The sequence below is a fragment of the Martes martes genome (genome assembly GCF_963455335.1).
Source record: "Martes martes genome assembly, chromosome: 6".
In the NCBI taxonomy this organism is placed as follows: domain Eukaryota; kingdom Metazoa; phylum Chordata; class Mammalia; order Carnivora; family Mustelidae; genus Martes; species Martes martes.
Genome location: NC_137893.1, coordinates 142,338,882 through 142,364,008, shown reverse-complemented (window position 1 = coordinate 142,364,008; position 25,127 = coordinate 142,338,882). Strand labels below are relative to the sequence as shown.

Sequence of the window (25,127 nt, the reverse complement as noted above, 5' to 3'; positions counted from 1 at the left end):
GGGGCCATCTAGGGCCACCGAGGGAAGTAACAGTTTTGGCACCGTGACAATATCATGGGATCTAGTGTTAAAAAAAAAAATTAAATAATAAAAATTTAAACATTTTTTAAAAATCTTAATAAAGCACCAAACTTCATATTAAGATTAGAGCAAACAATTTTAAGTGAAGACGCTTGGAGTCACAAGAGATTCTGACGAACCACCAGCGCTAGTTGTAAACAAAATTATTCTCCATGTTCATCATCAATTTCCTTTAAACCTTCGGATGTATGCTTCCCTGGTCATTTTTTATTGTCATTGAGCTAATTTTGCAGTCTTTACATTATCTATTATACATGTATCCACTCAATGAGAAAGAAGAATTAGCAAAAAATCATCAAATATCATGTGCTTGGAGGGAGCAAGATCAAGAGAAACATTAAACCAATCAACTTCTGCAAAAAAAAAAAAAAATAACCTTCTTTTTTTAAACACATATTTTCTGTACTTCCCGTTCACGAGAGACGAAAAATCAGAAGTAGAGAGTAGAGTTTGTTTCAAGTCGTAGAGGCATCTGGAGAGCTGAGCAGTTGATGCAGAGATCTGGCAAGTGTTAAAATTATTCTGAAGATCCTATAAGGATTAAATTTCATAGCAAAGAAATTTTATTCACTGTGCAAAATATCTCTAGTTAAACAAATTATTCAAAACCTAAGACTGAATACATTCAATAAAGCTGTCAAAGAACAAGGATCTGTTGTCTCTTTTCTTTGCCTCAAGGAACTTGGACAGACAGCCACCAGACAGTCTGCTGAACGCCCTGAGGCTCTCAAGGGTGAATTTCTGTAGGACAATCTGCAGACTACAAAACGGACTTAAAGCGCCTCTGTAACTGAAGACTCCCTGGATTCGGATTTTATACCAAAGTAGTTTGAGTCTACGGCTGCTCCTTACCAGTTCACGCGGCAAAGATACAACCAATCAAGACCAGCAGGGCCATGTATCTGATAAAATTATAGTTATTCAGAATAACAGATTCTGAGACAAGCTTCAGTGACGGCGGCCAGTGCTGTTACATACGCTGGAGCAAGTCACGTAATGCAGAGCTGCTTATGTGCAATTAGAAATATCTGCCAGAACTTCCAAAGCACATTCTTCATACCATAACCTCTTCTGGCTGGAAGAGCTGGCTACCTTTTTTGGCAAGCCCCCAATTCATAATGTTTTTAATCCAAATAAACAAATTATTAAAAGCAGATCATCACTACCCAACTTCCAGACTGAGCACAGAGCTACAGTAATCAAGACAGTGTGGTATTGGCAAAAGAACAGACAAAGAGATCAATGGAACAGAATAGAGAGCCCAGAAATAGACCCACATAAAGACACACAACCGGTCTTTTTAACAAAGGAGCAGAGGCAATACAACGCAGAAAGGCGAGTCTTCTCAACGAGAGGGGCTGGAACAACTGCATATCCACAAGCAAAATAAAATAAATCTAGGCAGACCTTCCACCATTCATAAAAGTTAACTCAAAATGGGCCACAGATCTAAGTTGAAAATGCAAGGACGCCTGGGTGGCTCAGTCAGTTAAGCATCTGCCTTCAGCTCCGATCACGATCTCAGGGTCCTGGGAGGGAGCCCCATGTTGGGGCTCCGCAGGGAGTATGCTTCTCCCTCTTCTTCTGTGTGTTTGCTTTAAGTAAATAAATCAATCTTTTTAAAAAATAAAATAAATTGCTCCTAGTAGATAACACAGAAAAAAAAATCTACTTGACCTTGGGCATGACTATGACTTCTTAGACAACAAGGTGAAATCCATGAAAGAACCAATGAGCTGGGCTTGACTAAACTTAAAAACTTACGCTCTGTGAGAGAAAATGTCACAAGAATGAGAAAACAAGTCGCAGGCCAGGAGAAAATAACTGCAAAAGACATATCTTACAAAGGACTGTTATTCAGAATATACAAAGAACCCCCAAAACTCAATAATAAGAAGGCAATCTGCCAAAAATCATGACAGACCCATTATCAAACATGATGTGCAGATGGAAAATAAACATACGAAAAGATGATCTACATATGTCAATAGGAAATGCAAATTAAAGCAATGAGATACTACACATCTATTAAAACAGCAAAAATCTGGAACACCAAATGCTGGCAAGTATGTGGGGCAACATGAACGCTCCACTCATGGCTTAGAAGAATAAAGATTCCCATACCATGCGATTCAGCAATCACGCTCCTTGGTATTTACTCAAAGGATCTGAATACATTTAACCACATAAAAGCCTGCATACAGATGTTCATGTTTTTTTGTTCTTAATTGCCAAAACATGGAAGCAACCAAGATGTACTTCAGTAGGTGAATGGATTAAAAATGAAGAACAAACCAAAAAAAAAAAAAAAAAAAACACCACAAAAAAAATCTATGGTACATTCAGACAATGGACTATTATGATACAGCGCTTTGAACAAAATGGACAAAAAGGAGTGATCGAGCCATGAAAATACATGGAGGCGACTTAAGCACGTGTTGCCGAATGAAAGAAGCCAGTCTGAAAAGGTCACACAGTGTGTAAAACCAACTATGTCATATTCTGGAAAAGAAAAAACTATGGCGCCAGTAAAAAGATCAGTGGTGGCTAGAACTGCGGAGGGTTTGAATAGGTAGAACGCAGAGGTGTTTCAGGGCAGTGAAAACACTCCATATCATAATGGCGGACACCTATCCTTACAGCCTTGTACAAACCCATAAGAGGAACACCACCAAGCATCCAGGAGCAGTGACAGAATCTATGGATTCTGGATGACAATGATGTGTCCATGGAGGTTCATCAACTGCGACAAATGTACTACTCTGGTGAGAGAGGTTGACAATGGGAAAGCTATGCCTGTGTGAGGGTGGGGGGTATATGGGAAATCTCTGTACCTTCCCCTCAATTTTATTGAGAATCTTAAACTGCTCTTTAAAATAGTCTTGCTTTTTAGTATCATAAAAACAGTCTTTTAAAAATCATTAACGTGACCCTTGATCATCACCGTCCAACAAAACTTTTTGGGATCCTAGCGATGCTCGACATCCACGCTTTCCAGCCTGGTTGGTACTCCCTAAGCATTATCGGGCTATGAAGCATTTGAAATGTGGTTATTGCAACTGAGGAACTAAATTTTTTGTTTTACTTTATACTAACAGATTTTATTTTATTGGACAGTAACTGCCATATTAGACAGTATGGTTCTAAAAGATTCAATCAGTAGGGAAAAAAGAAATCATCATTGGAACCCCGATCCAACAGTCTGGAAGAATTTTGCAACTGGAATTACAATTTCAACAAACCAAACATGCAATGGTCTCCCCACATCTGAAGCAGATACCTTAGGAACCAAGTTAGAAACTACTAGGGGCCACCAATCTGGGGGAAAAAAAAAACACCATATATATATATATGGTGTTTTTTTTATATATATATAATATATATATTATATATATATTATATATATATATGTGTGTGTGTGTGTGTGTGTGTGTGTATGTATACACATATATATATTTTTTAAGTATTGTGTCATTTTTTATAAATTATACTATTTTTCTTCACACAGGGTTAGTATCCAAAAATAAAGACAATGAATTAAAAATGGAATCAGGAACACCAGTATTTCAGGAAGTATTTTCAATATTTACAATTGAAAAAAAAATTTCATCCAATTCTATCAGTATTATTCATCCCTAATTTTAAGAATGGGAAGACAGAAAAACTCTTTGTCTAATACCTCACAATTTGCATTCTTGTACCTTGATAGACATAACAGTGAGTTGATTTTGTCAGGTGTAAACAGTGTTTTCACACTTCCTACAGAAGTGTGCCTTCGTTATTATTCAACATTTAATTAAGTCATAACACCAGAAAAGATCTGGTAGTGAGTTACAGCGTACACGCTCCACCAGGCTACCGAACTACAGAAAGACAGTGCTGGACCCGGAACCTATAAATAAGACATCAGGCAGACAATTCTGGTGTTGACAGAAACGAGCGCAGGAGAAACAACCAAGGATCATGGTCAAATACAGACACAACTAGACGGGGGCTACACCACTGTATGGGACTGTAGGGCAGGCACATCTCTCAAACTTCAGTTTTCTTATCTGAAAAATGGGGACAATATTAACTTGAGTCAATCCCCAGAGGATGTCCTGCAGAGAGAGAGCCAACAATAAATATATACTCCCTAAATCATAGTGTACTAAGATTGTCTTTGGCTATTTCAAGTTATAAAAACACTGGGACAGTTACCACCCCAGTTCTTTTTCTTTCTTTTTTTTTTTTAAGATTTTATTTTTATTCATTTGACAGACAGAGAGAGAGATCACAAGCAGACAGAGAGGCAGGCTCCCCGCCGAGCAGAGAGCCTGACGTGGGACTCGATCTCAGGACCCTGAGATCACAACCTAAGCCGAAGGCAGAGGCTTAACCCCCTGAGCCACCCCGGTGCCCCTATCACCCCAGTTCTAAGTCATTCTTGGCCATGTCTGGACAAGTAAAGTGCTAAAAACCCTATCCAGGTTTTTGTGTTTTGGGTTTCTTAACTTCTTTAGCTCATTGGATAAGTGGTCCTTTTGATGCATCCTGTTCGTTCCCTAATGTCCAAGACATTGCTATTTTTAAAAGAGAGTGAAGGAAATAACCACTTCATCTAACAGTCTTTCCAATTCTCATAAGCCTGCTGTTTCTATTTCCTCAGATATGCCAGACATTAGGTTAACTTTTGGAAGACAAATCAATGAGGCAAGAAATGGACAAAAAATAAATCATCGATTCTGAATGATTTCAAGTTGAAGAAACCTTAAAGACCATCAAGTCTGATCCTCTAATTTCGTTTGTTGGAACCTAGACCCCCCAAATTTCTGAGAAAGTCTATGCATGTACTCTTCTTGTCCTGGAACTGTGCATGAGAAGTTGATACTGAGATTTACTTAGAGCTCAGTGCTAATGTGATCTTAGTGCCGATGAGAACTTCTTAAGTGATGATAATTAACTTATAGCAAATGATCATGGGTACATAAGAAAAAATGAGTACTAACAGTGGACTACCATTATACTTAGATGAGGTTTTTCTGAGGATGTAAGTAAATGGCCTTAGTCAATCATTTGGATGAACCCATGGAAGAATGTATACCACCCCCTCCAAAAAAAGAATACAGAAGGATCTGTAACCTGCTGGATGCTAGAAGTTAAACTTACATCCCTTTCCTCTTGTATTAAATATAAATCTAAAGCGACACTTACTCACTGTAGAGCTCGTGTTCCTTCCACTCAATAAGCTGACTCCCGAGAAAGCCTAGAAGAAAAAAAGCCAAAAACCAAGTTATCTAACTTGTAAACATATCTAGTGAAAAAGTTCAAGGAAATCTTGAAAACCACTGGCTAAAATACATTTGAGATGTTATCCATGATCAATTTCCCATGGCCTGATTCAACTGGATAGGCTGCGCAGACGGAGAAGCAGGAATGAAAACCAGTGAGACGTGGAGAAGAACTTGGTGGGTCTTGGTCTCCTCAACACACACGGAGTCTTCCCCCATCTTTACTATCCCTTGTCTTCGGGAACAGGTTCCAGAGTCTTCAGATTATACTGGAAATCCCACCCTCCTTTTCTATTTATTCCCAAATTTCAAACGCATACCACTGTGATCCACCATCACTGAACGGCAGAAAGAACACAGGGTTTAGAACCGGACGGACCTTTGAAACTCAACTCCCCCAAACTCTGAGCTGGATGAGATAAATTGCAGTTTTCTCTTGTAAAATATGTGTTTTATGTCACGGGATCGTTGGAAGATTAAAGGAGCTAGCACGTGTAAAACATGCAGCACAATATATGAAAGACAGGATGCACGGAAAGGGCAGACATTATTGCCATATCCAGCAATAACAGAACGGTTACTCTCCCGACAACATTTCAGAGAATGAAGAAAACCATCTTCCTTCCGACAAGGGGCATTCAAGTCAAGAGGGGAGGCCCAGCATACTCAGAGTGAGGTGAGTGGTGCTACACACAGCAGAAACCATCCAAATGAAGGGGTAGCAGGAAAGGAGGAGAAGTTCAAGGGGAGGGTGGGTTACGTGTTCACTGAAAGAACTGGAGACACTTCCTGGAGCCACCAGGACCTGAGTTAGGAGCTGAGGCTCAGCGTCGGTCTGGAGCAGGGAGTGATTCAGGCAGGTCTAGAGCGTGGCTGAAGTCAAGCACTGCAGTGCAAACACAGCTCGTGCCTGGGTAACACTTGGCCAGGGAGTCACGTAGGAATCATGGCTGGCAACCAAGTGGGGTCCAGCCTGGGTAAACCTTGAACGTCAGGCTGAGCAGCCCAAGCTTATCCTAAACAACTTTTCTTAGCAGTGGAACAGTCCAGACACATTGAGAAAACACGGAGATTCAGAGGTGGGGAAGCAGGAAGGTAGGGTGTGGACAGAGGTGATGTGGGGACCAGGTGTCACCTACATGGTGGGCGGGGTCAGGGTGCTCCTTGCTACTCTGGTCTAGGACACTAGAAGTCAGCTGGGAACTCTTCATTTAGTGCATAAAGCACGTGCTTACTATTCACCCATCGCGTGGGGAGAACAATGATGGCGGAGGTGCAGGCCTTTTTCGGGTTACAAAGAAACAGAAGGAGGAGGCCAGGGATGGGCGTGTGCAGGGAGGTAGCCAAGCCTTCAGCAAGGTTGCATCTGTGGTTCCTAAAAGCAGAGTCACATGGCCTGCAGCAGGATAGTAAATAAGGACTACAGTCCTGGCGATGGACAGGGCAGCTCGAAGGCTGGGCGGGATCCGGGGCAAGGCTGAAGGAAAACTGAAAGCCAGGAATGGAGTGGCCATAAGAAAGTACGTTAAGAAGGTCTATTTGATCCAACAAAAACAAAAAACCTAATTTCATGGAGCTACTCGGGTCCTTCCTTGTAATGACTACCCCTAGGGTGATTCTTCCAGGTATAAAACACAAGAGCCTATGGAGATAGAGTCTCATGTTCTCCGTGGCTGCATTTCCATCTTCAGAAGGCTCTTGCCCACACTGCTTGCTTTCCAGGCAGCTGCTGCATATTCTGAACAGCCCAAGGGCTTGGTGCCCGCCTGGGCAGGCTGAGTTCCAACAACTCGTCAGCCTCGAAAAGACCTCTAAGTCTCCTTCGGTCATTCTGGGCTATTGCAGCAAAGTGGACAGATGCAGCCTTCGTTTTTATAGGGCTCACATTCCAGGGCACAAGTGGGAAAAAGGACAGAGAGCAAAAGCTAGAGGAATAAATTCAAGATGATGTCAGAGACATAGAGATTTTCAAATCTCCAGGCGAGGGGCTGGACGGGGATGGAGGGAGGCCGCGAGGACCCTCTGGATGGGGGGCGATCAGGGATGGTGAACTCTAATCTGAAGAAGACAGGAACACTGGGCACCATCATCAAGGAGAAAGAAATCACCCTTGAAAGAAATCAAGGAGGGCAGCACAAGAGAGAGTCCTTATTACACGCGGCAGGCCCTGTGTTTGGTACCTTACGTTCATTATCTCCAGTCTTCCTAACGGTTCAGGTTCTTGCCATTCACACTCTGGGGATGAAAAACTAAGCTCATGAAAGTTAAGGAAGCTGTCCAGCAGAACAGGTAAATCACGGTCACATCCAAAACCAGAGTCCAGGGAAAGCTACTGACCAGGAAGAGTCTGCAACGGAGTTTGCTAAACAGACAGTGAGTGGTAACCCAGGCTTGCAGGCATGAGTGACAAGGGGAAGGAGCAGGAGCGAGGGATGCACACAGGAGACACTACCTAGTAGCGGTGAGGACTTGGTGACATGCTATGGGGACCGACAAGTCAGCAAGCCCAGGAAAATGCAGCTGACGCTGCAGGAAAGAGGACTCCCAGGAGTCCTGGAAGTCAGCCCAAGACCATGAGCAGTGACCTTCTAGAACGTGTTCAGCTGATGGGGGCTAGGTAGGCAGGGAACATCCGGGTTAAGAAGTCCTGACGGGTGAGTGGGAACGCACTGAATACTAAAGGAAGTCAGATCCTGAAGAAACAACTCTGGGATCACTCGGCCACATGGGCACCCAACATTGCTATGGTCTCCTCGGTGGGACAGGAGTGTCTCGACTAGACTGGCTACGAGAGCAGCTGGACAGCTCTCCAACCTTCAGGAAACATTCAAGGGTTCCCTCTGCCACCCACTAACAGGACTAGCCACACAATCTCTCTCTCTCTCTCTCTCTCTCACACACACACACACACACACACACACATACACACACACTCCCCCACCCCTCCTTTTGTTGAAGCCAATGGCCCTACTACCCAAACTCACAGCAAAATGACACGTTATTCCGATTCAAATGCACCGAGTTAAAATGCTATGAAATCATGTGGGTTTTGACATAAGGTTCTTCAAGATGTCATTAAAACAGAGGAATGAGTCTTGGAATTACTCCATCATGAGCTCTGCTGTCTGTCTGAAACAAGGAAGAGCCCTCATTTCTATCCCCAGACCAACTTACTTGGGAGAAATCAGATGGGTTCAAGAGAGCAAAAACCAAGTTTCAATGTGCACATGGGGAGAGGGAGAAAGTGCATGTCACTAATGAGTAACGTCCTGCCCCTCAACCCAAGCCGGACCTTCCCCCATCTGGCTTTAGCAGAGGGGCCACCACAGCAATGAGGACAGACCCCTCTCTCCTGCTCTGGCAAACCAGCCATGCTCAGCAGTCTAGCCCTTCATTAACATGCTAATATGTGACCATTATTTTGTGCAAGGACCACTGTATATCTTTTAAAGTCTCTATCAACCACCACTGGAATGCAGGGAAATGACTGTTGGAAATGACCCCAATGCCAACTCGCACCATTATTAATAAGAAAACAATGTGCTGCTCAGAAAGCTCCCCCCCCAACCCCCCATCTCAGGGCTTTGGCAGGTGAATCATACTTTCTGTGAACTCCAGTAACAAAGAAAGCCCATTTCTTCTGAAGCCTAAGCAAATCATAAGTCTACTAGGAAAAAAAAAAAAAACACCAAGATATCAGAAGTATATAGCCATTATGGGCATTGTTTTTGGCAAAAGGCGTGGACTAGGGGATAGAAAACCTTTTTTCAATTTGAGATTCACTCCCCAACTCTGCACTCGTGAGTGAGTCCCTTGACCTCCCTGGGAATTGGTTTTATTTATACAATGTTGGGGTACCTGAGATTATCCTGAAGATTTCTTCTTATATGACTATTCCATGGTCAAAGGATGTTACTACCTAAACAACTGCTAAACCCACAATTTCTATAAGTATTTCAGAATCATTTTATGCATTATTGGTATTATTTGTCTTCATCTTCTATATGCTCCCAGTATTAACGAGAATACTGGTATCTGTGGAGAGTAATTTGAACTGTAAAACGGTCAGATGATAGAACAGAAACACAGTTAAAGATCTTAGATGGAACTTACTAAAATAATGTTGGTTTTCTTGGGGCGCCTGGGTGGCTCAGTGGGTTAAGCCTCTGCCTTCGGCTCAGGTCATGATCCCAGGGTCCTGGGATCGAGCCCCGCATCGGGCTCTCTGCTCGACGGGGAGCCTGCTTCCTCCTCTCTCTCTGTCTGCCTCTCTGCCTACTTGTGATTTCTCTCTCTGTCAAATAAATAAGTAAAATCTTTAAAAAAAAAATAATGTTGGTTTTCCTGCTTTAAGTTACAAATTCAACACATCCCAAATCAGACCTTCAGTTGTATTTTGAAGATACTAATAAACTCTCAAGTTTTGTATGAAAAAGCTTCAAGATACCTAAGTCCATCCTGAAAAAGAAGAGCAGTAAGGAGGACTTACACACGGACACACTACAGAGCTACAACAATGCAGCAGTGCGAGTGTAGTTAAAGAAGAAAGAAGCCAATGGAGCACAAAGGTGATACCAAGGAGACAGAATCACTGTATTAAAAAAAACTGGATTCCTACCATACATAGAGAGAGAGATATATGGTGTGTGGGTGTGTGTGTGTGTGTGTGTGTGTGTGTGTGTGTGTGTGTGTGTGTATACATACATATACATATATTATATATATATAAATTCCAGATGGGTTAAGACCTAAACGTGAAAGATTAAACTATAAAATATAACAGATAACATAAACTTTATGACAGAGGGATAGGGATTCATTTATTTCATGGAGCCCCCGAAGTCGAATCTTGATGAATTAACATTAAAGATTTTGATTCACTAAAAGAACATGATGGACAAAGGTCATAGAATAAGGACAGGTGGGACACCTAGGTGGCTCAGTCAGTTAAGCATCTGCCTTGGGCTCAGGTCACAAGCCCAGCATTCTGGGATCAAGTCCCTCATCAGACTCCTTGCTCAGCGGGGAGCCTGTTTCTTCCTCTGTCTGCCCCTCCCCCTGCTTGTATTCACTCTCTCTCTCTCTCAAATAAAATCTCTAAAAATTAAAAAAAAAAGAAAGAAAGAAAGAAAGAAAACTTGATGCTAAGTATTAGTGGGAATGTGGGTATATTAACACTCATACCGCTGGGGAGGTGGGAGTGTGGCTGGGGAATCAATCTAGAGAGACTCAGAGTACCTGGTAAAACTATACTGTTAAGGGTATCTGAGCGTTACACACACACACCCTAAGGTCAAGCAATTCCACTATCCAACTGGATCCCAAATAAATAAATGCCCCTTGGTAGCTTCCAGTAGGGGGGCATGTCTGAGGCTTTTCACAGCAGCCCTGACCATGGTTAGATAAGATGGAGACAGAGCAGGTGTCATCACTAGGGGAGAATATAACCGTACACCGGGCAGAGTAACATCCAAGGACCCCTTGGACTCAGTGAGCTAGAGGAACACATAGCAATGTTCACGGACCTTCGGACCATGCCGGGTAAAGAAATAAGAAAACAGGATATGTAACACATTTGCATAAATTAAAATATAGGTACGATAAGTTCAAAATATGAAACCACGTGTATTTTGTAAGAACACATTCGTTGGCAAGTACCTGCCTACACTTTGGAAATTAGCTTCTGGGAAGAACAGAACAGGGGATAGAGGGAACCGTCCCGCGCCAGCTTGCGCGCAGACACACCCAAGTGGGGCCCCTATGAGAATGTACGTTTACATGTGTCTACCTGTATCAAACACATGTTGAAGAAAATCACATATTATTACGTGTCACGCCTACTGTGGATATTGCTACCTATTTTTAATACTGATTTCTATCTACTGGATTGAGTGCATAATCTACCAGTGGATTACAACTTTCAATTTTTCTTTTTAAGATTTTATTTATTTATTGGATAGACAGAGATCACAAGTAGGCAGAGAGGCAGGCAGAGAGAGAGGAGGAAACAGGCTCCCTGCTGAGCAGAGAGCCCGATGCAGGGCTTGATCCCAGAACCCTGAGACGATGACCTGAGCCAAAGGCAGAGGCTTTAACCCACTGAGCCACCCAGGCGCCCCTACAACTTTCAATTTTAAGACACCATCGCTCTAGATGCCAATAAGAGCATTAGAGAGAATCCCTGGAAGAAAGGGGCCGTGCAGTTCTTAAAAATCCAAGCACAGAAAGCAGAATGGAGCAAAGGGGGGGCACCCCCCCCCCGCCCCGGGCTGCCTTCTCCCAGACTCACATCCACAGGGAATTCCTGGGAGTCTGGGGTTGCTCCTGGTCACGTGAGTCAGACCCACACGGCACTTCCGGAGAGTGAACTTTTCACCCCTGCCTCAGCCCTGGCTCGCTGGCCCGAGGCCAGAACTAAAGCAGGAAATGATATGCCACTTGCTGAAGCATAAAGGGATACTTGAAAACAGAAAGGAACGTTTTTAAACCGTCCTTAAACACATTTGAATAATATGGAGTTATAAGAAAATAGGGGCCCCCTCTTGGAAATCTCAAGTCGGCGCGTGAAAAGGGTAGAAGTCCTGGGGACCAAGAAAATAGAAGAGAAAACTGGGAAGGGAAGGAGGCTGCACAGACTCCAGGAGGGCAGAGGCTAAGAGGACAAGGAGATGCAGTAGAGACCGGACACGTCCACCGGCTCCCGGTTGCAGCACAATGAGAAGTTAAAAGCAAACAAAAATTTCTGGCCCAAACCAACTGAAAATCCTCTTTTAAGGGGAGTGTTAGTTCCTTGCCCCAGAAGGGCTTGCCAGAAAACACCTTCATTGGGCCGATACTGCAAACAGTCATTTTGAACTAGTTAAATAGTGCTAGAGAGTTCCGCGCTAGAAGAGGCAAAAATGCACAGATATACACAATTAAGGGGAACCTGGGTGGCTCAGTCGGTTAAGCGTCTGCCTTCAGCTCAGGTCATGATCCCAGGGTCCTGGGATCCCAGGATCGAGCCCCGCATCTGGCTCCCTGCTTGTGAGTCTGCTTCTCCCTCTCCCTTTGCCACTCTCCCTGCTTGTGCTCTCACACTCTAAAAAATAAATAAAATCTTTTTAAAAATACAATTAAGGGGGCGCCTGGGTGGCTCAGTGGGTTAAGCCACTGCCTTCGGCTCAGGTCATGATCTCGGGGTCCTGGGATCGAGTCCCACATCGGGCTCTCTGCTCAGCAGGGAGCCTGCTTCCCTCTCACTCTCTCTGCCTGCCTCTTTGCCTACTTGTGATCTCTGTCAAATAAATAAATAAAATCTTTAAAAAAAAAAATACAATTAAGAAGAGAACTTTGCTTCCACTTGGAAGCCATGAGAAGTAGAGGAGAATACAGAGGCTTATTTCCACACACCCCCCAACAGCCAGCACCATTGTCTAACCCCCATCACAACCATGGAAACGACGCTTCCTGGAGGGCACTTTGTGCAGGAATACCCAGGAGTTGGCTCTGTGAGCTTGGGTTTCAAGGAGGCATCTGCAGAGAGCTATAATCAACTTCTCAGGAAACAGAATTAAGTAATTAAGAGGCATTATTAAAACAAAACAAAAACCTAAAAATAACTAGGTTCCATAGACTCCACATAACAAAACAGACCTGGAGGAGAAAGAGAATTCCTGCGAGGAGAGGGAATGATTTCTGTCTGTAGGGCAGAACGAAGGTAGAGCAGAGCTGGAAGTGCGGGTAAGGGGGAAGGGACCAGAGCAGGACATGGAGGAACCACAGAGCTGTCTTAGCGCATTTACTAGTATCTGGTCCTCAACTCATAAGCGTTCACCAAGTGCCAAAGGGCACACGCCACATCAAAGATAACAATCAGCTACATCGGATTCTGATGAAAATATAGTAAGAGAACAAGAATCCTGAAAACTATCATTTATTCAAAAGGCTCTTTGCATATACAATGGCTAATCCTCAGAACAACTCTGTTGGGTCAATGATAACCCCTTTAACGGAAGAAGAAACAGACGATCACAGGTGCTAAGCAAAGTCCTCGAGGTCACACGGAAATATGCGGCAAAGCCAAGATTTACCCAAAGGCACCCTGACTTCAGAATGTCTTTCCGTGAAGGGTACTGACGTTCAAAAGTGTACTTCAGGGAAGATGAGGTCATCGAGACCTAGAAAAGAATTTTCTCCATTTAAAAAGACTAGAATGGGTTAAGCTCTCTAAGAGTAAACTTACCAGTGTCAGTTACCAAGTTTTCCAAGTTTTGATGATTTTACTATGGCTACTGAAGATATGATCACTAGGGACGCTGAGTGAAAGACACATGGGAATCCTATCATCTGTGTAGCTTCCTGCAACCTAAAATGATTTTCAATAAATATTATTTATTTCAATAAATGTTTCTGAGGGGCCCCTGGGTGGCTCAGTGGATTAAAGCCTCTGCCTTCGGCTCGGGTCGTGATCCCAGAGCCCTGGGATCGAGCCCCACATCGGGCTCTCTGCTCAGCAGAGAGCCTGCTTCCCCCTCTCTCTCTGCCTGTCTCTCTGCCTACTTGTGATCTCTGTCTGTCAGATAAATAAATAAAATCTTTAAAAATAATAATAATTAAAAATAAATAAATAAATGTCTTTGAAAATCATGGGAATAAACGTTTTGGAAGCTCATCTCACCTCTTTTTGCTTTGGATATACATATAGCCAATATATCAATAGATTTATACACGGTGTATTTGCAAAATATCTAGATATACTTGAGTTATGTCTATATACATCTATGTCATATATAAGTACATATTTAAGATACACACTGGAGACAAATATAAATTTCTTTTGGAAATATATTTATATACTATATTTGGGTATGTATTTTTTTTTCAAAGGCTAAGACTCAGTTATCTATAGTGGACATATATACCACAAGAAATTAAACCTTGGATTCCTCTTACTCCCATTTGATATTATTAAACTCCCATTAAATACATATTAACTACCACATGGTGTTATAGTTCATCTATACAAGTTTATGTGTTTCCACTCTCAATTTTCATTGTTTTTCTTTGTCTTCCACGTTTACAGACAGAAACCAGGGAAATGGGGGCACCTGGGTGGCTCAATCAGTTAAGTGTCTGCTTCGGCTCAAGTCATAATCCCAGGGTCCTGTGCAGCACGGAGTCCCCCTCTCCCTCTGCCCTTCCCCTCCACTTGGCCTCCCACTCTGGTGCACTCTCTCCCTTTCCCTCTCTCTCAAATAAGTAAATTTTAAAAAATAAAATAAACACACACAAAAAAGAAACCAGGGGAATGGAACTACCCTTCATATCTAAATTAAACATCACCAGAATAAAATGCTTAGTTGACATTTTAAAAGATTGCTTGATTTAAAAAAAAAAACAACTTACTTTTTCTAAGAATGATTCAGCCACTTTCTCCTTCAGTGAATAAGGCAATTTTGAAACCGCTACCATTTTTTTCAATGCCTTCTATGTGTCATTAAATTCTTTTACCATCACAACAACACTACGTAGGAAGTAAAACTGAACATACCCATTTTACACATGAGGAAAGCTGGACTAAATGGACTGATTTGCAGAAGTCATGCAACTGTTCTTGGCAAAATGAGAATTCAAACTCGGATACATGGGGCTCCAAAGATAAACACCTTTCACCCCCTCCAGGTTCTCATTTTCATGCGGAAAAGGTGTCAACTCTATTATTTACCAATAGTGAAATGCCCATTCTAAGCACATTCGCATGCTCAAAGAAAGAAAAAAAAAATCTCAATTTTCATTCCTGGCTCTTCTTTGAAGTTAAAGTTTGTTACTGAAGCTGAAGAAAAATCTTAGAAGTATGAAAGAAATGCAAGTGGTGTTCCAAGTAACAATATGTGTGCGCCTGAGTGGGAAACATGGGAAGAGCAGCTGCCAAATTCATTTTGGCCTCATCTGATACTATCTCACTGATCTGGGTCCAACTTACATTTGTTTCTCTCTCTTTCCCTCCCCCATTTCCTTTTCATTCCAGAAGCAAACGAAAATCACAGCAAAAGAGCAGGATAGAGTTTCCAGGGCATGGAGAGCACCATCGAGTAAGGGAATGGTTGTCTACCCCAAGAATAACCTTACTTCAACTAAGAAAACCCTAAGACACGAAAAACAAATCCTTATAGGATCATAAATAATAACCGGAAACAAAATTATCTAAATATTGATCATGAAGTCAAACAGGTTTCTGGAAGAGAAATGCTCAAAAGAACTAATTAAATACGCCTTTTAATCCATACTCATGCAGGGGCATTGTAATTTACAATGAGTCAACCTCAAGCGGGATGTACTTTTTAATTCAAACTTATTTTTTTTAAAGTCTTTAATTATGTTGAATTCCACTTCCGGCTTTTGTTCCTCAGCACTGATCTCTATCTGCTCAGCTCTGATGTTAATGAACTTCAGGGTCCTGATACTTGAAACTAAGCACCATCAAAAGGCACTGGTTCTGAAGGTCCTCAAATCTCAGGGCACTGTGGGGCCTTCCAAGGACCTTTGGAATTTTTGTAGTCTACACATGAAACCGGTAGTATTTTGTAAAAAGGAACAGACAGCTCTCAATCAGTTATGCTTTCCAAAAAGGTCAGAATAAAAATGGCTCGTTGATTTAGATTTTTAAAATCACCTATGTGTTTTCTCCTTACAGTGGGATGATACGGTGACCTCTAGTTCTCCCCTTCCAACTTCTTGGTAAAATTAAGGGACTGTAATTGATTAGTACGACAGTAAAAGAAAATAACATAATGTCCCAGAAAACCTACAGGCTAAAGAGCCCTGTCTTTTCTCCTAGACAACTAAGTATCAGCTAACAAAAAACACCAATGCCTATTTCCTTTCTAACGTTCAGGGGCTCAGGTAATAATGCTGTCAAGTGTTGTCTGCAAATCTCCTACCCCACCCCCTTCTCCTCAAAAAGATTAGACTGTCAGGCACTGGGTTAATCCTAGGAGATACACAGGAAATGATATTTTAGTAGCCTCCCTAACACATTCACACTCTAATGGAGTAGATAAAGGTAACAATTATAATTCAGTGTGATGAGGAGTGTTCCAAGGATAAGCACAGGGTGTTATGGAAAGATATAGGATGAACTGTTAACACGACCCAAAGAAGGGAAGCACTGAGGCCTTCCGGAGAGTTCCCCTGGAGAAAATGACATCTGTAAGAGACGAGGAGATAAAGAACCACTTTGCATCCAGCAGGAGGGCGCTAATGAAAAAGACGGTCCATAACAAGTGTTGGGGAGGATAAGGAAATCTTGGAACCCTCAGACAATCGCCAGTGGGAATGGACAGTGGCCCAGCCACTGGGGAAAATGGACAATTCTTCAAAATGTTCAGCATAGATCTATTCTTTTCACCCAGGAATTTCCACTCTTAGATTTATACCCAAGAGAACTGAAAAGCTATGTCCACGCAAAAGGTTGTACACAAAAGTTCACAGCAGCACTTTTCCACCAAAATAGCCAAAGCGTGGAACTACCCAAATGTCCACCAATTGATGAAGGGGGAACCAAAGCAGGGGACGGTCCAAACTGTAGCATCAGTCAGTCACCGGAAAGCATTGGAATATGCTGAGAAACGTGTGAGTATGAACCAACCTTGAACACGTGATGCGAAGCCAACAAAGCCAGGTACAAAAGGCCACAGATGGTCGGATGCCATTTACAGGAAAAGACCGTAACAAGGAAATTCAGAGACGGAAGGCGGGTCAGTGGTCTCCAAGGGCTGACAGGGGAGCGGCACGGAGAGGAAGCGCTAATGGGATGGGCTGCTTCTTTGTGGTGATGAAAATATTCTGCAATCAGATCGTGGTGATAGCCTTGCGACTTTGTAAATATACTAAAAGATACAAAATATCATTTTTAGGGGTATGAATCCTATCTCAGTGAGAAATAAGATGGTGCAGGTAGTAACAGGATTGAGGGGGTCAGGAAGCAGAGACAGGGAAAACCGGCAAGAATAAAGTCCATAAAGAGAAGGGGGCATGACCCGAGAGCATGGCAAGAGGGGGAACGAGTGGGAATGAGGGGGTCCTCCTCCCGTTAGTGGCAGAGGCAGAGAGGGGAGCACGGCGTAAGTGTGTGGGAGAGGGGAGAGGGAGTTCATGTCCAAAACATCTCTTAGGGACGTGGGCAAGCGGTCAGGTCAAGGAGTTTCAACTAAAACAAAGAAGGTAAGAACCACGTCGGTGAGAAGAGGAGAAAGTGAGGCCTGGAAAATAAGCCAGTTATTGGAAGTTTCCCACAATTGCTTTTTAAAAAAAAAAAAAAAATCAGCTTCTGTGTTCAACACAATAAAACAATTCACTTAGACACAAAAGGAGCAGGGAGTCTCAAGAGGGATTTCCTCCTCTGTCAAACCTCCGGGATCCTCGGGCTGGAGCGTGAGGGGCCCTGGCTCACTTCCTGTTGCTTTTCTACATCCATATTCACATCATTTCCAACCCTTTCCTAGGTAGCCCGTCAACTCTCGAACTCCTACGGCAACTAGCTTCTCCGTTCATTTGTGGTTTCTTCGTATGTTGTTATTATTTCAACAACTGGGCAGTAGAGACTTCGAAAATTCATGTGACGAGGGCCTTTACGAACCTTTTCATGAACTTAAGGGAAAACAAGTATTTCTCCTTATTGGTTGTATCTTTTTTTTTTTTAAGAAATTCTTCATAATTTTTAACATTAAGAAATCAGAATTTTATTTGATGTGTTCCCGATCTCAAAACATAATTTGTCTCCATGCTTCAGTAACTAGAAATTCCTCTTTAAATGAATTGAATTCACTTTTTACATTCAGCCGCTAACGTATACAAGCCAGACATTCAAGATTTTGTCAGAAACTTCCAAATCAAGATCTAGATCTCCATGGGAAAAGAATAACAGAGTAACTCTACCAAACGATTCTACCTATAGACAAAAGCCAACGAGTAGAATTGTAGGTCAAAGGTGTGCTATAGGAGTCCTCAAAAAGTATTAACGTCTGATTTCTACTCAAACATATATTAGTTAACCATTTTGAGAAAGCGTCCCATGCAGCACCGTCCACAGGTAACCAAATCTGTTTCTTACCTCAACACTATGTTACAAACGAAGAAAATGGAGCGGCCAGTAAAGGGCAGACCAGGAGTCGGACCCAGGGGCCCCAGCTCCAGGTTCTGGGTTCTCAACCACGACCCATAAGGCCTTGACATCCGTGGAAAATTCTTAAAGTTTACAAGCCCTGAGCAATTCTAGGGGACTTATGCCTGTCCAATTGCCAATGTTCCTCAAAATATACAAATGTGACCCCAAAATTCAAAACACCACAGTCAGGATGATACACAGAAAAGAGACCGAGTCAGCAGAAGGGAACCCGGGTTTTTTAAGCAGCGCTGCAGCAAATGAGGTACATGTAGAGTTATTTCCTCAAGCTCGCCCAGGCCCAAGGTGACTCAACTAGTTGACCAAATGCGCTTATAGTTCTGGAATTCCTTACCAATGAGACAAGAAAACATACATTCTGTAAAGCCCCTCACCTCTTCCTCTACCAGTGCATTTCCCTCCTCTGATCAGTCCCTTCGTTACCCATTCCTCTGGGTGTGGGTCAAAATCCGTGTTCCCTCCCACTCTTCCAGTTGGATTCTTGTGTCATTCTATGCTTTGGTAATGCTGTTTTATTGTGGATAATTCAGCATTTACTACAATTTGATTGGTGTTTTCAAACCCTTTTAGCAAAGGAGCAGAGTCTAAAAGAGAAATGCATAATGCTCAGTGCTAAATATTATATGCGATAGGTCCTGAGTTGGACTAGAAGCCTTTGGGGACAGGGAGTCCTCGGGGACCAGGAACAGGGGGCAGGGTGCTGAGTAGCTCACGGACGACAGGGACCGGCAGCACGCCGCCTTCCCTTCAGGGACAGTCCCTGTTTGCTAGCTCCTTCTGGTGCATAAATTTACTTATATTTGCAAATATGTAAACATGTTCAGTTTCAATATGAACTCGAAATAAGACCCGGAGCCATTAGGTTTCCTAGGTATTTCTGCCAAAGTAAACGTTTTTCTTTGGGTCTTGATTCTGATTCTCCGGTCTTGTTTTCCTTACAGTTTGCTTTGATCCTGTCTCCATTTCCGCTGTTCTTCCTAAACATTAAAATGTGTGCCTTCCCCCCTTATAAAGCAGTAAAGGAATCCCAAGGTGTGCTTAAGGGTAGGGGCTGACTTTGGGGGTAAGAGAAGCACCATGAAGGATTAGTACCCAGGGATGATGTCCAAAATCGATGGCATTTCTGTCTTTGTATCACTGGAGTGTGAGGAGGGATCAAATTTCCAGCAAACAAATGAAATTCCTTTTAACCAGGTTCTCTAGTCTGTATGCAAAGTACAGATACTGTGAGAACAGTAGCAAGATTAACAGTCCTCACAAAATCTCCATGACATATGTACTATTAGCAATTACTTTATCAATGAAATTAGAAAAACAGTCTCGTTCATCCACTTCATGTCACACATCTGGTAAGCAGCAAAGGCAGATCCGGGGCCAGTCCAACTCCAGAACGCGCACTCATGATCCCCATAATCGGAAAGGCCTCACCGTCGTGATGATATTCACAGTATGGACCCTAGGACACTCGAAGGTTCTGACCCGTCTCTCAGCCAAGTTTGAGTTAATTTGTACAGCTCCACAAACCATACCACACGTCACGTACGTCCTGATTTCACCAAACGATATTCTCCTCTACACAGTTTCACAAAAATGCAAAACTAAAAATCCTATGTGATGACCATATCTTGTAAGTTTCTTATACAAATAAAGAGACTAAAAATAGAATCCAGAAAGAATGTTTTATTTTTGTACAATAAAGTAAAAACTAAAAGCTATGCATTCCTGTACTAATAACTTTTCATTTTGTTTCGAAAGAATTCCAAACATGCAGAAAAACTGGATGAACTAGTCAAAGAACCCCCATATTCCCATCACCCAGATACTCCCTTCAAGTTGGACCAGCTGCCCCAATAATGTTCCTTCTGGTTCAAAAAAAGTGCCTCTAGGATCACACTTTGTACTTGGAAACTAAAGAGAGAGGACAAGCTTCATCTAAAGCCGTACTGCATTCTTCTTAACCTTCATTACCAAAGATTGCTGGTTCATTATTTTGAAGAAAGCCCCAAACTAGGATTACCAAGGTTCTCTCATGAAAAGATTCAAGGATTACCATTTGCGGGAGGGTTCTCTGCGCGTTCCATCAAATCACACACGATGTTAGTTGGTCCCATCAACTAACTGGTAACTTCGATCCCTTGAGTAACGTCAATTCTTCCACGTTTCTCCAGTAGAGTTATTGTGTCACCCTTTATAATTAATGAGGCTTTGTGGACGGACCCTTGGAGACAATATACTATGCTGGTCCTCATTCAGCTCTCGCTCACTAGATTTTGAACCCATTGATGTTTCCTACCTGAGTCCGTACCCTGAAGACGGCCAGAAACACCATCTTTCCAGAACACACGTTCTGTTGATCACACGGCTTCCTGGCTTTCTCCCCTCCCCTCACTTATTCATGCATTCATCTATGTGAGTATGGCCCCACGGACTCTTGACTGGTTTGGGGGATATCATCTCTGGTATTATTCTGATGCCTGTTTTGTCCCAGGTCTGCATAAGGCATCTCTTTGTGGGCTGCTATGTTCTGGCGTCTTACCATCTCTCTTTGAGAATGCCTCTATTTTCTGGCACAAGATATACAAAGCTCACTTTGCACATTCCCTGCCTCAGCCCGAGGACCAGACATTTTTTTTTAAAGACACGTGGTTCCTTTTAGCAGAGACTGGTGTCTCAAAACCAAGATCTGTACGAGAAGCAAGCTCACACTGGGTTATCACTGCATCCTGGCCTGTTCCATAAGCAAAGTCAGGAAACAGGTGTGCGGTGTGTGTATGTGTGTACACACTCACATACATGCAAATACTTTAACAATTATATTTGTTTCTGCACTAAAATTTCTACATATTGAAATCCACGAGTTCACACCAATACTCAAATTTCACAGCATGGCGTTCATTCTGGCATTGTATCTGTAACCACCTTCTGACAGTAAGAGGTCTGGCTCCCATGACCTTCAAAAGATCTGCTTATTGGCCTCCCTGGGACCCCATGCTTAGACCTGCCTAATTCAGTTGAAAAGAATTAAGAAAGGAAGGAAGGAATAAAGGAAGCCGGCAAGAAAGAAGGCTGGCAATACTAAATTTCTGAGACTTGATCATCTCTTTACGAAAAGTGTAATCCAGGCCCCAAGACCAAATATATCAACACAACATCCCATTCCCTAGCCACAGGAGAGAAAAGAGTTTAGAGCTATTTTCCAGTGGACTCTTACAGTCTTCCATTGTGCATAAAACACACAATTGTTCATATGTTTACAACAAAAAGAAGTGATGTGTTTAAATATCATTGAGCAATAAAAATTTCAAGAACCAGGTATCATTAATTTTCTAAAACAGATACAAGAAATTTTAGTATGTCCTTCTTGGACACCCCACCCCACTTATAGTAAAAGGTGGGGGACAGAGGACCCGGAAGACTCACAGGCTTTGCCCAAAGTCACAGAGCTAACTAGAAGGGAAGCACAACCCAACTCTTAGGGTCCCGACCTGCCATGTCACTGCACCACGGTCCCTCTGAAAACGTTTTCCCAGAAACTAACATACAATTTTAAAATACATCCACTGAGAAGCATGCAGTGCTGTGAACCCTCATGAGAAAAATTTATGCCCACAGATGTAGCAAGCCTCTTTTAAATAACTAGAGAACAATCTCTTCCATGGGAACATTAATAAAACACTTACTCAAATGTTGAACTATAAACATAGTTCACATAACCAAAAACAGTTCCTGATTTTAGTATTCTGCCCTTGTTCCAAGTTGTCATAATTGAGCATCCATCACCACAGTGCCACAGAGAGGAAGAAATGCAGAACGGGGATAATAAGACCACCTACCTCATGAGCATTCTGGAAGGATTAAGATAGTGCTTGCGAAAATATTATGGAAATGGGGCTGCACTGTACAGTGGTAAGTGGCTCGCCGCCCCCCACCTTTGATGTAAATACAGTGTTTCTGTCACAAGCTGACTAAACCGACTTTTTGCAACACGGTGTCAGCTCTGGCACCAAACTCTTACCACACAGCACACGAACCGGGTCACCCCGACTTTTGGCGTCCAGGTGCCTCTATTCTTCATCTGTAAAGTGGGGAGGAGGACACCTCGCTGAGAGCTGGTCTGCAAGCTATATGAGGGAACAGAGCACCCAAGCCTCAGTGAAAGTGACAGCGCCCGCCTCATCACCACCTTGTCACAGCACCAACATCGGGATCTCCATTACCAGAGTTAAGATCTTTTTTTTTAAGATTTTATATTTATTTGACAGAGATCACAAGTAGGCAGTGAGGCAGGCAGAGAGAGAGGAGGAAGCAGGCTCCCCGCTGAGCAGAGAGCCCGATGCGGGGCTCGATTCCAGGACCCTGGGATCATGACCTGAACTGAAGGCAGAGGTTTAACCCACTGAGCCACCCAGGTGTACCCAGAGTTATTACTTTCAAACCTTGATGCTGTTTGCAGTGCATACATACTACCAGCGGGAAATGAAAGCTGATTGAACAATGTGCTGTGATCGTAAATAAAACCAAGCTCTTTTTGTATATCTATTTGTATATTTATTAAGCAATAAAAATTTCAAGAACCAGGTATCATTAATTTTCTAAAACAGATACAAGAAATTTTAGTATGTCCTTATTGGACACCCCACCCTCTCTCTCTGGGGGAGAGAGGACCCAGAAAACTCACAGGCTTTGCAATGCCTAAATCATGGCACTGTTTTTCCAGATCTGGCTTCACACAGTCCTTAAGGAAAATGCCAGTTTCTAGCGTTCCTTCCGTGAGGACGTTGGATGTGGTCAAGTTTACCCAGATATCCTGGGTCTGAACGTGTCATTTACCTTATGGGATATGATACTCTGACGTTTAATTAAGGATGAAATTTCAGACTAAGATACAAAACTTAAAGAAATGGGTTGGTTTTAAGGCAATGTGGGAAAGAAGATAAAACCCTTAAAAGATTTAAAACAGATCAGGAACAAAAACAGTCTTCAGGCAGGCCAAAAATGGTGGCTCTCTGTTCTTAATACACAACTCCTGGCAAACTCAGCTATGCCTTATTACTTAAAGCTTAGCTCTTATTTTTTTTAACTGTTTTTTTCTTTTCTAGGAAAAAAAAATGTCTAGTGTTCAATGAAATACCAGGTGCACTTTGCCTTTCGCTCTTATTTTACACACACACACACACACACACACACAGTGTGGCTTATGGGCTTCAGCCTAGCCTGTCAAGCAAGAATTAAAATCTCTTTAAAAAGCAGCTTTGCATGGTTCATGTGTCAGGCCGACATGAGCTGGATCAGCTTACAGAAGGGGCCAGAGATAAGGCATGCAAAGGAGTTAGAGGAAACAGCCCCCAGAAAAACCCATGACTTCTTTACTCGTCTACCTTACCTTCACTCCACTCCTCCCTTCCTCTCCTTTATAAGAATTGGTACAAAACGGAGTAAAGAGTGATTGCTTTCCCCTTCATTAACAGTACAGCACTGGATTCTGAAATGTAGCCATCAAGAACAAATACCTACCTCCTCTTTCTCAAGATCTCTTTAGTTTCCTTTAAAAATCTTGAGACAAAACCACAGCGGTTTAAAGCCCACTCTCGGGCCTTTGATTTCATTAAGTCCAAATGCACAAAGCCTGCGGAGTGAGGACTGTTCGGTTTATTTTACAAGAATGCATCAAATATTAGCTGAAAATTGGTTGTAAATGGGGCTACTTAAGGCTCCACGGAAAGGAATTGCAGAGGCTTGGGATTAAAATTGCAGGAAGCCAAAAAGAAAATTGAGGACGGAAATGATGACTGATGGGTTTCTTGCTATTATCTCCCAGAAAGTGAAGGACGTGGAGGCTTTGAAGAAAAAAAAATTACATAGGTGACCTTGAGCCCAAGTCCAGACTGAGAAGTCGGCTGGGTGTGCAGCTTCCTGCAAGGATGGGAGTCACGCAGGCAGAATTCTTTATTTCCAAATGGGTGATGAAGATGTTTCAGATAAGCAGTTTTGATTTCCGGAAGAAGACATGTCGGGCGGCCCTCGCACCATGCTCCACCTCCGGGAGCTGCGGTTTGAAACTCTTAAATGGTCCTAGAGGATTTCACGACTTTGGGACACAGGAGATTGGAGATTAAAAATGGACTCTATCAACGAAATTACTGTACGGGTTTTCTGTCTTCATCCTCTGTCACTGAGCACAGAATGGGGGCCCCGGAGCCATCGAGCAGACTCAATCGAAACTTCATGAACCTGCTTCGAAATGAGACCTAGAAGCACAGCCTGGATCCCAGGGAATTTAACTCAGTCTACACCTGATCTTTCTAAAGGTAGATTATTGCTGACACAGTCCTTCAGATCAGTGGCTTTTAGACTGGCTAATATCAAGACCCCTTTATGGATCTTAAAAATTAAAATAATTTGGAGGACTCCAAAAAGCTTTTTCCTACATAGGTTACAGTTATCATCAGCATGTAGCGTGTTTCAAGTTAAAATTCTTATGTGCGGAGCGCCTGGGTGGCTCAGTGGGTTAAAGCCTCTGCCTTCGGCTCAGATCGTGATCTCAGGGTCCTGGGATCCAGCCCCACATTGGGCTCTCTGCTCAGCGGGGAGCCTGCTTCCCTTCCTCTCTC

The 25,127-nt window shown here is 42.7% G+C and overlaps 1 protein-coding gene across 2 annotated transcripts in view; it reads right to left on the bottom strand.

Annotated features, from left to right (window-relative positions):
- Positions 1-25,127, bottom strand: part of LOC308344536 (uncharacterized protein) — a 573,794-nt gene that overhangs the window by 317,247 nt on the left and 231,420 nt on the right. For both annotated transcript variants that reach the window (XR_013966994.1, XM_080806122.1), the window contains one exon: positions 5,275-5,326. Coding sequence is in view for 1 of the 2 variants with exons in the window: in XM_080806122.1 (XP_080662248.1) it covers positions 5,275-5,326 (52 nt within the window). In the remaining variant the exon portion in view is untranslated. The remainder of the gene's footprint in view (positions 1-5,274; positions 5,327-25,127) is intronic.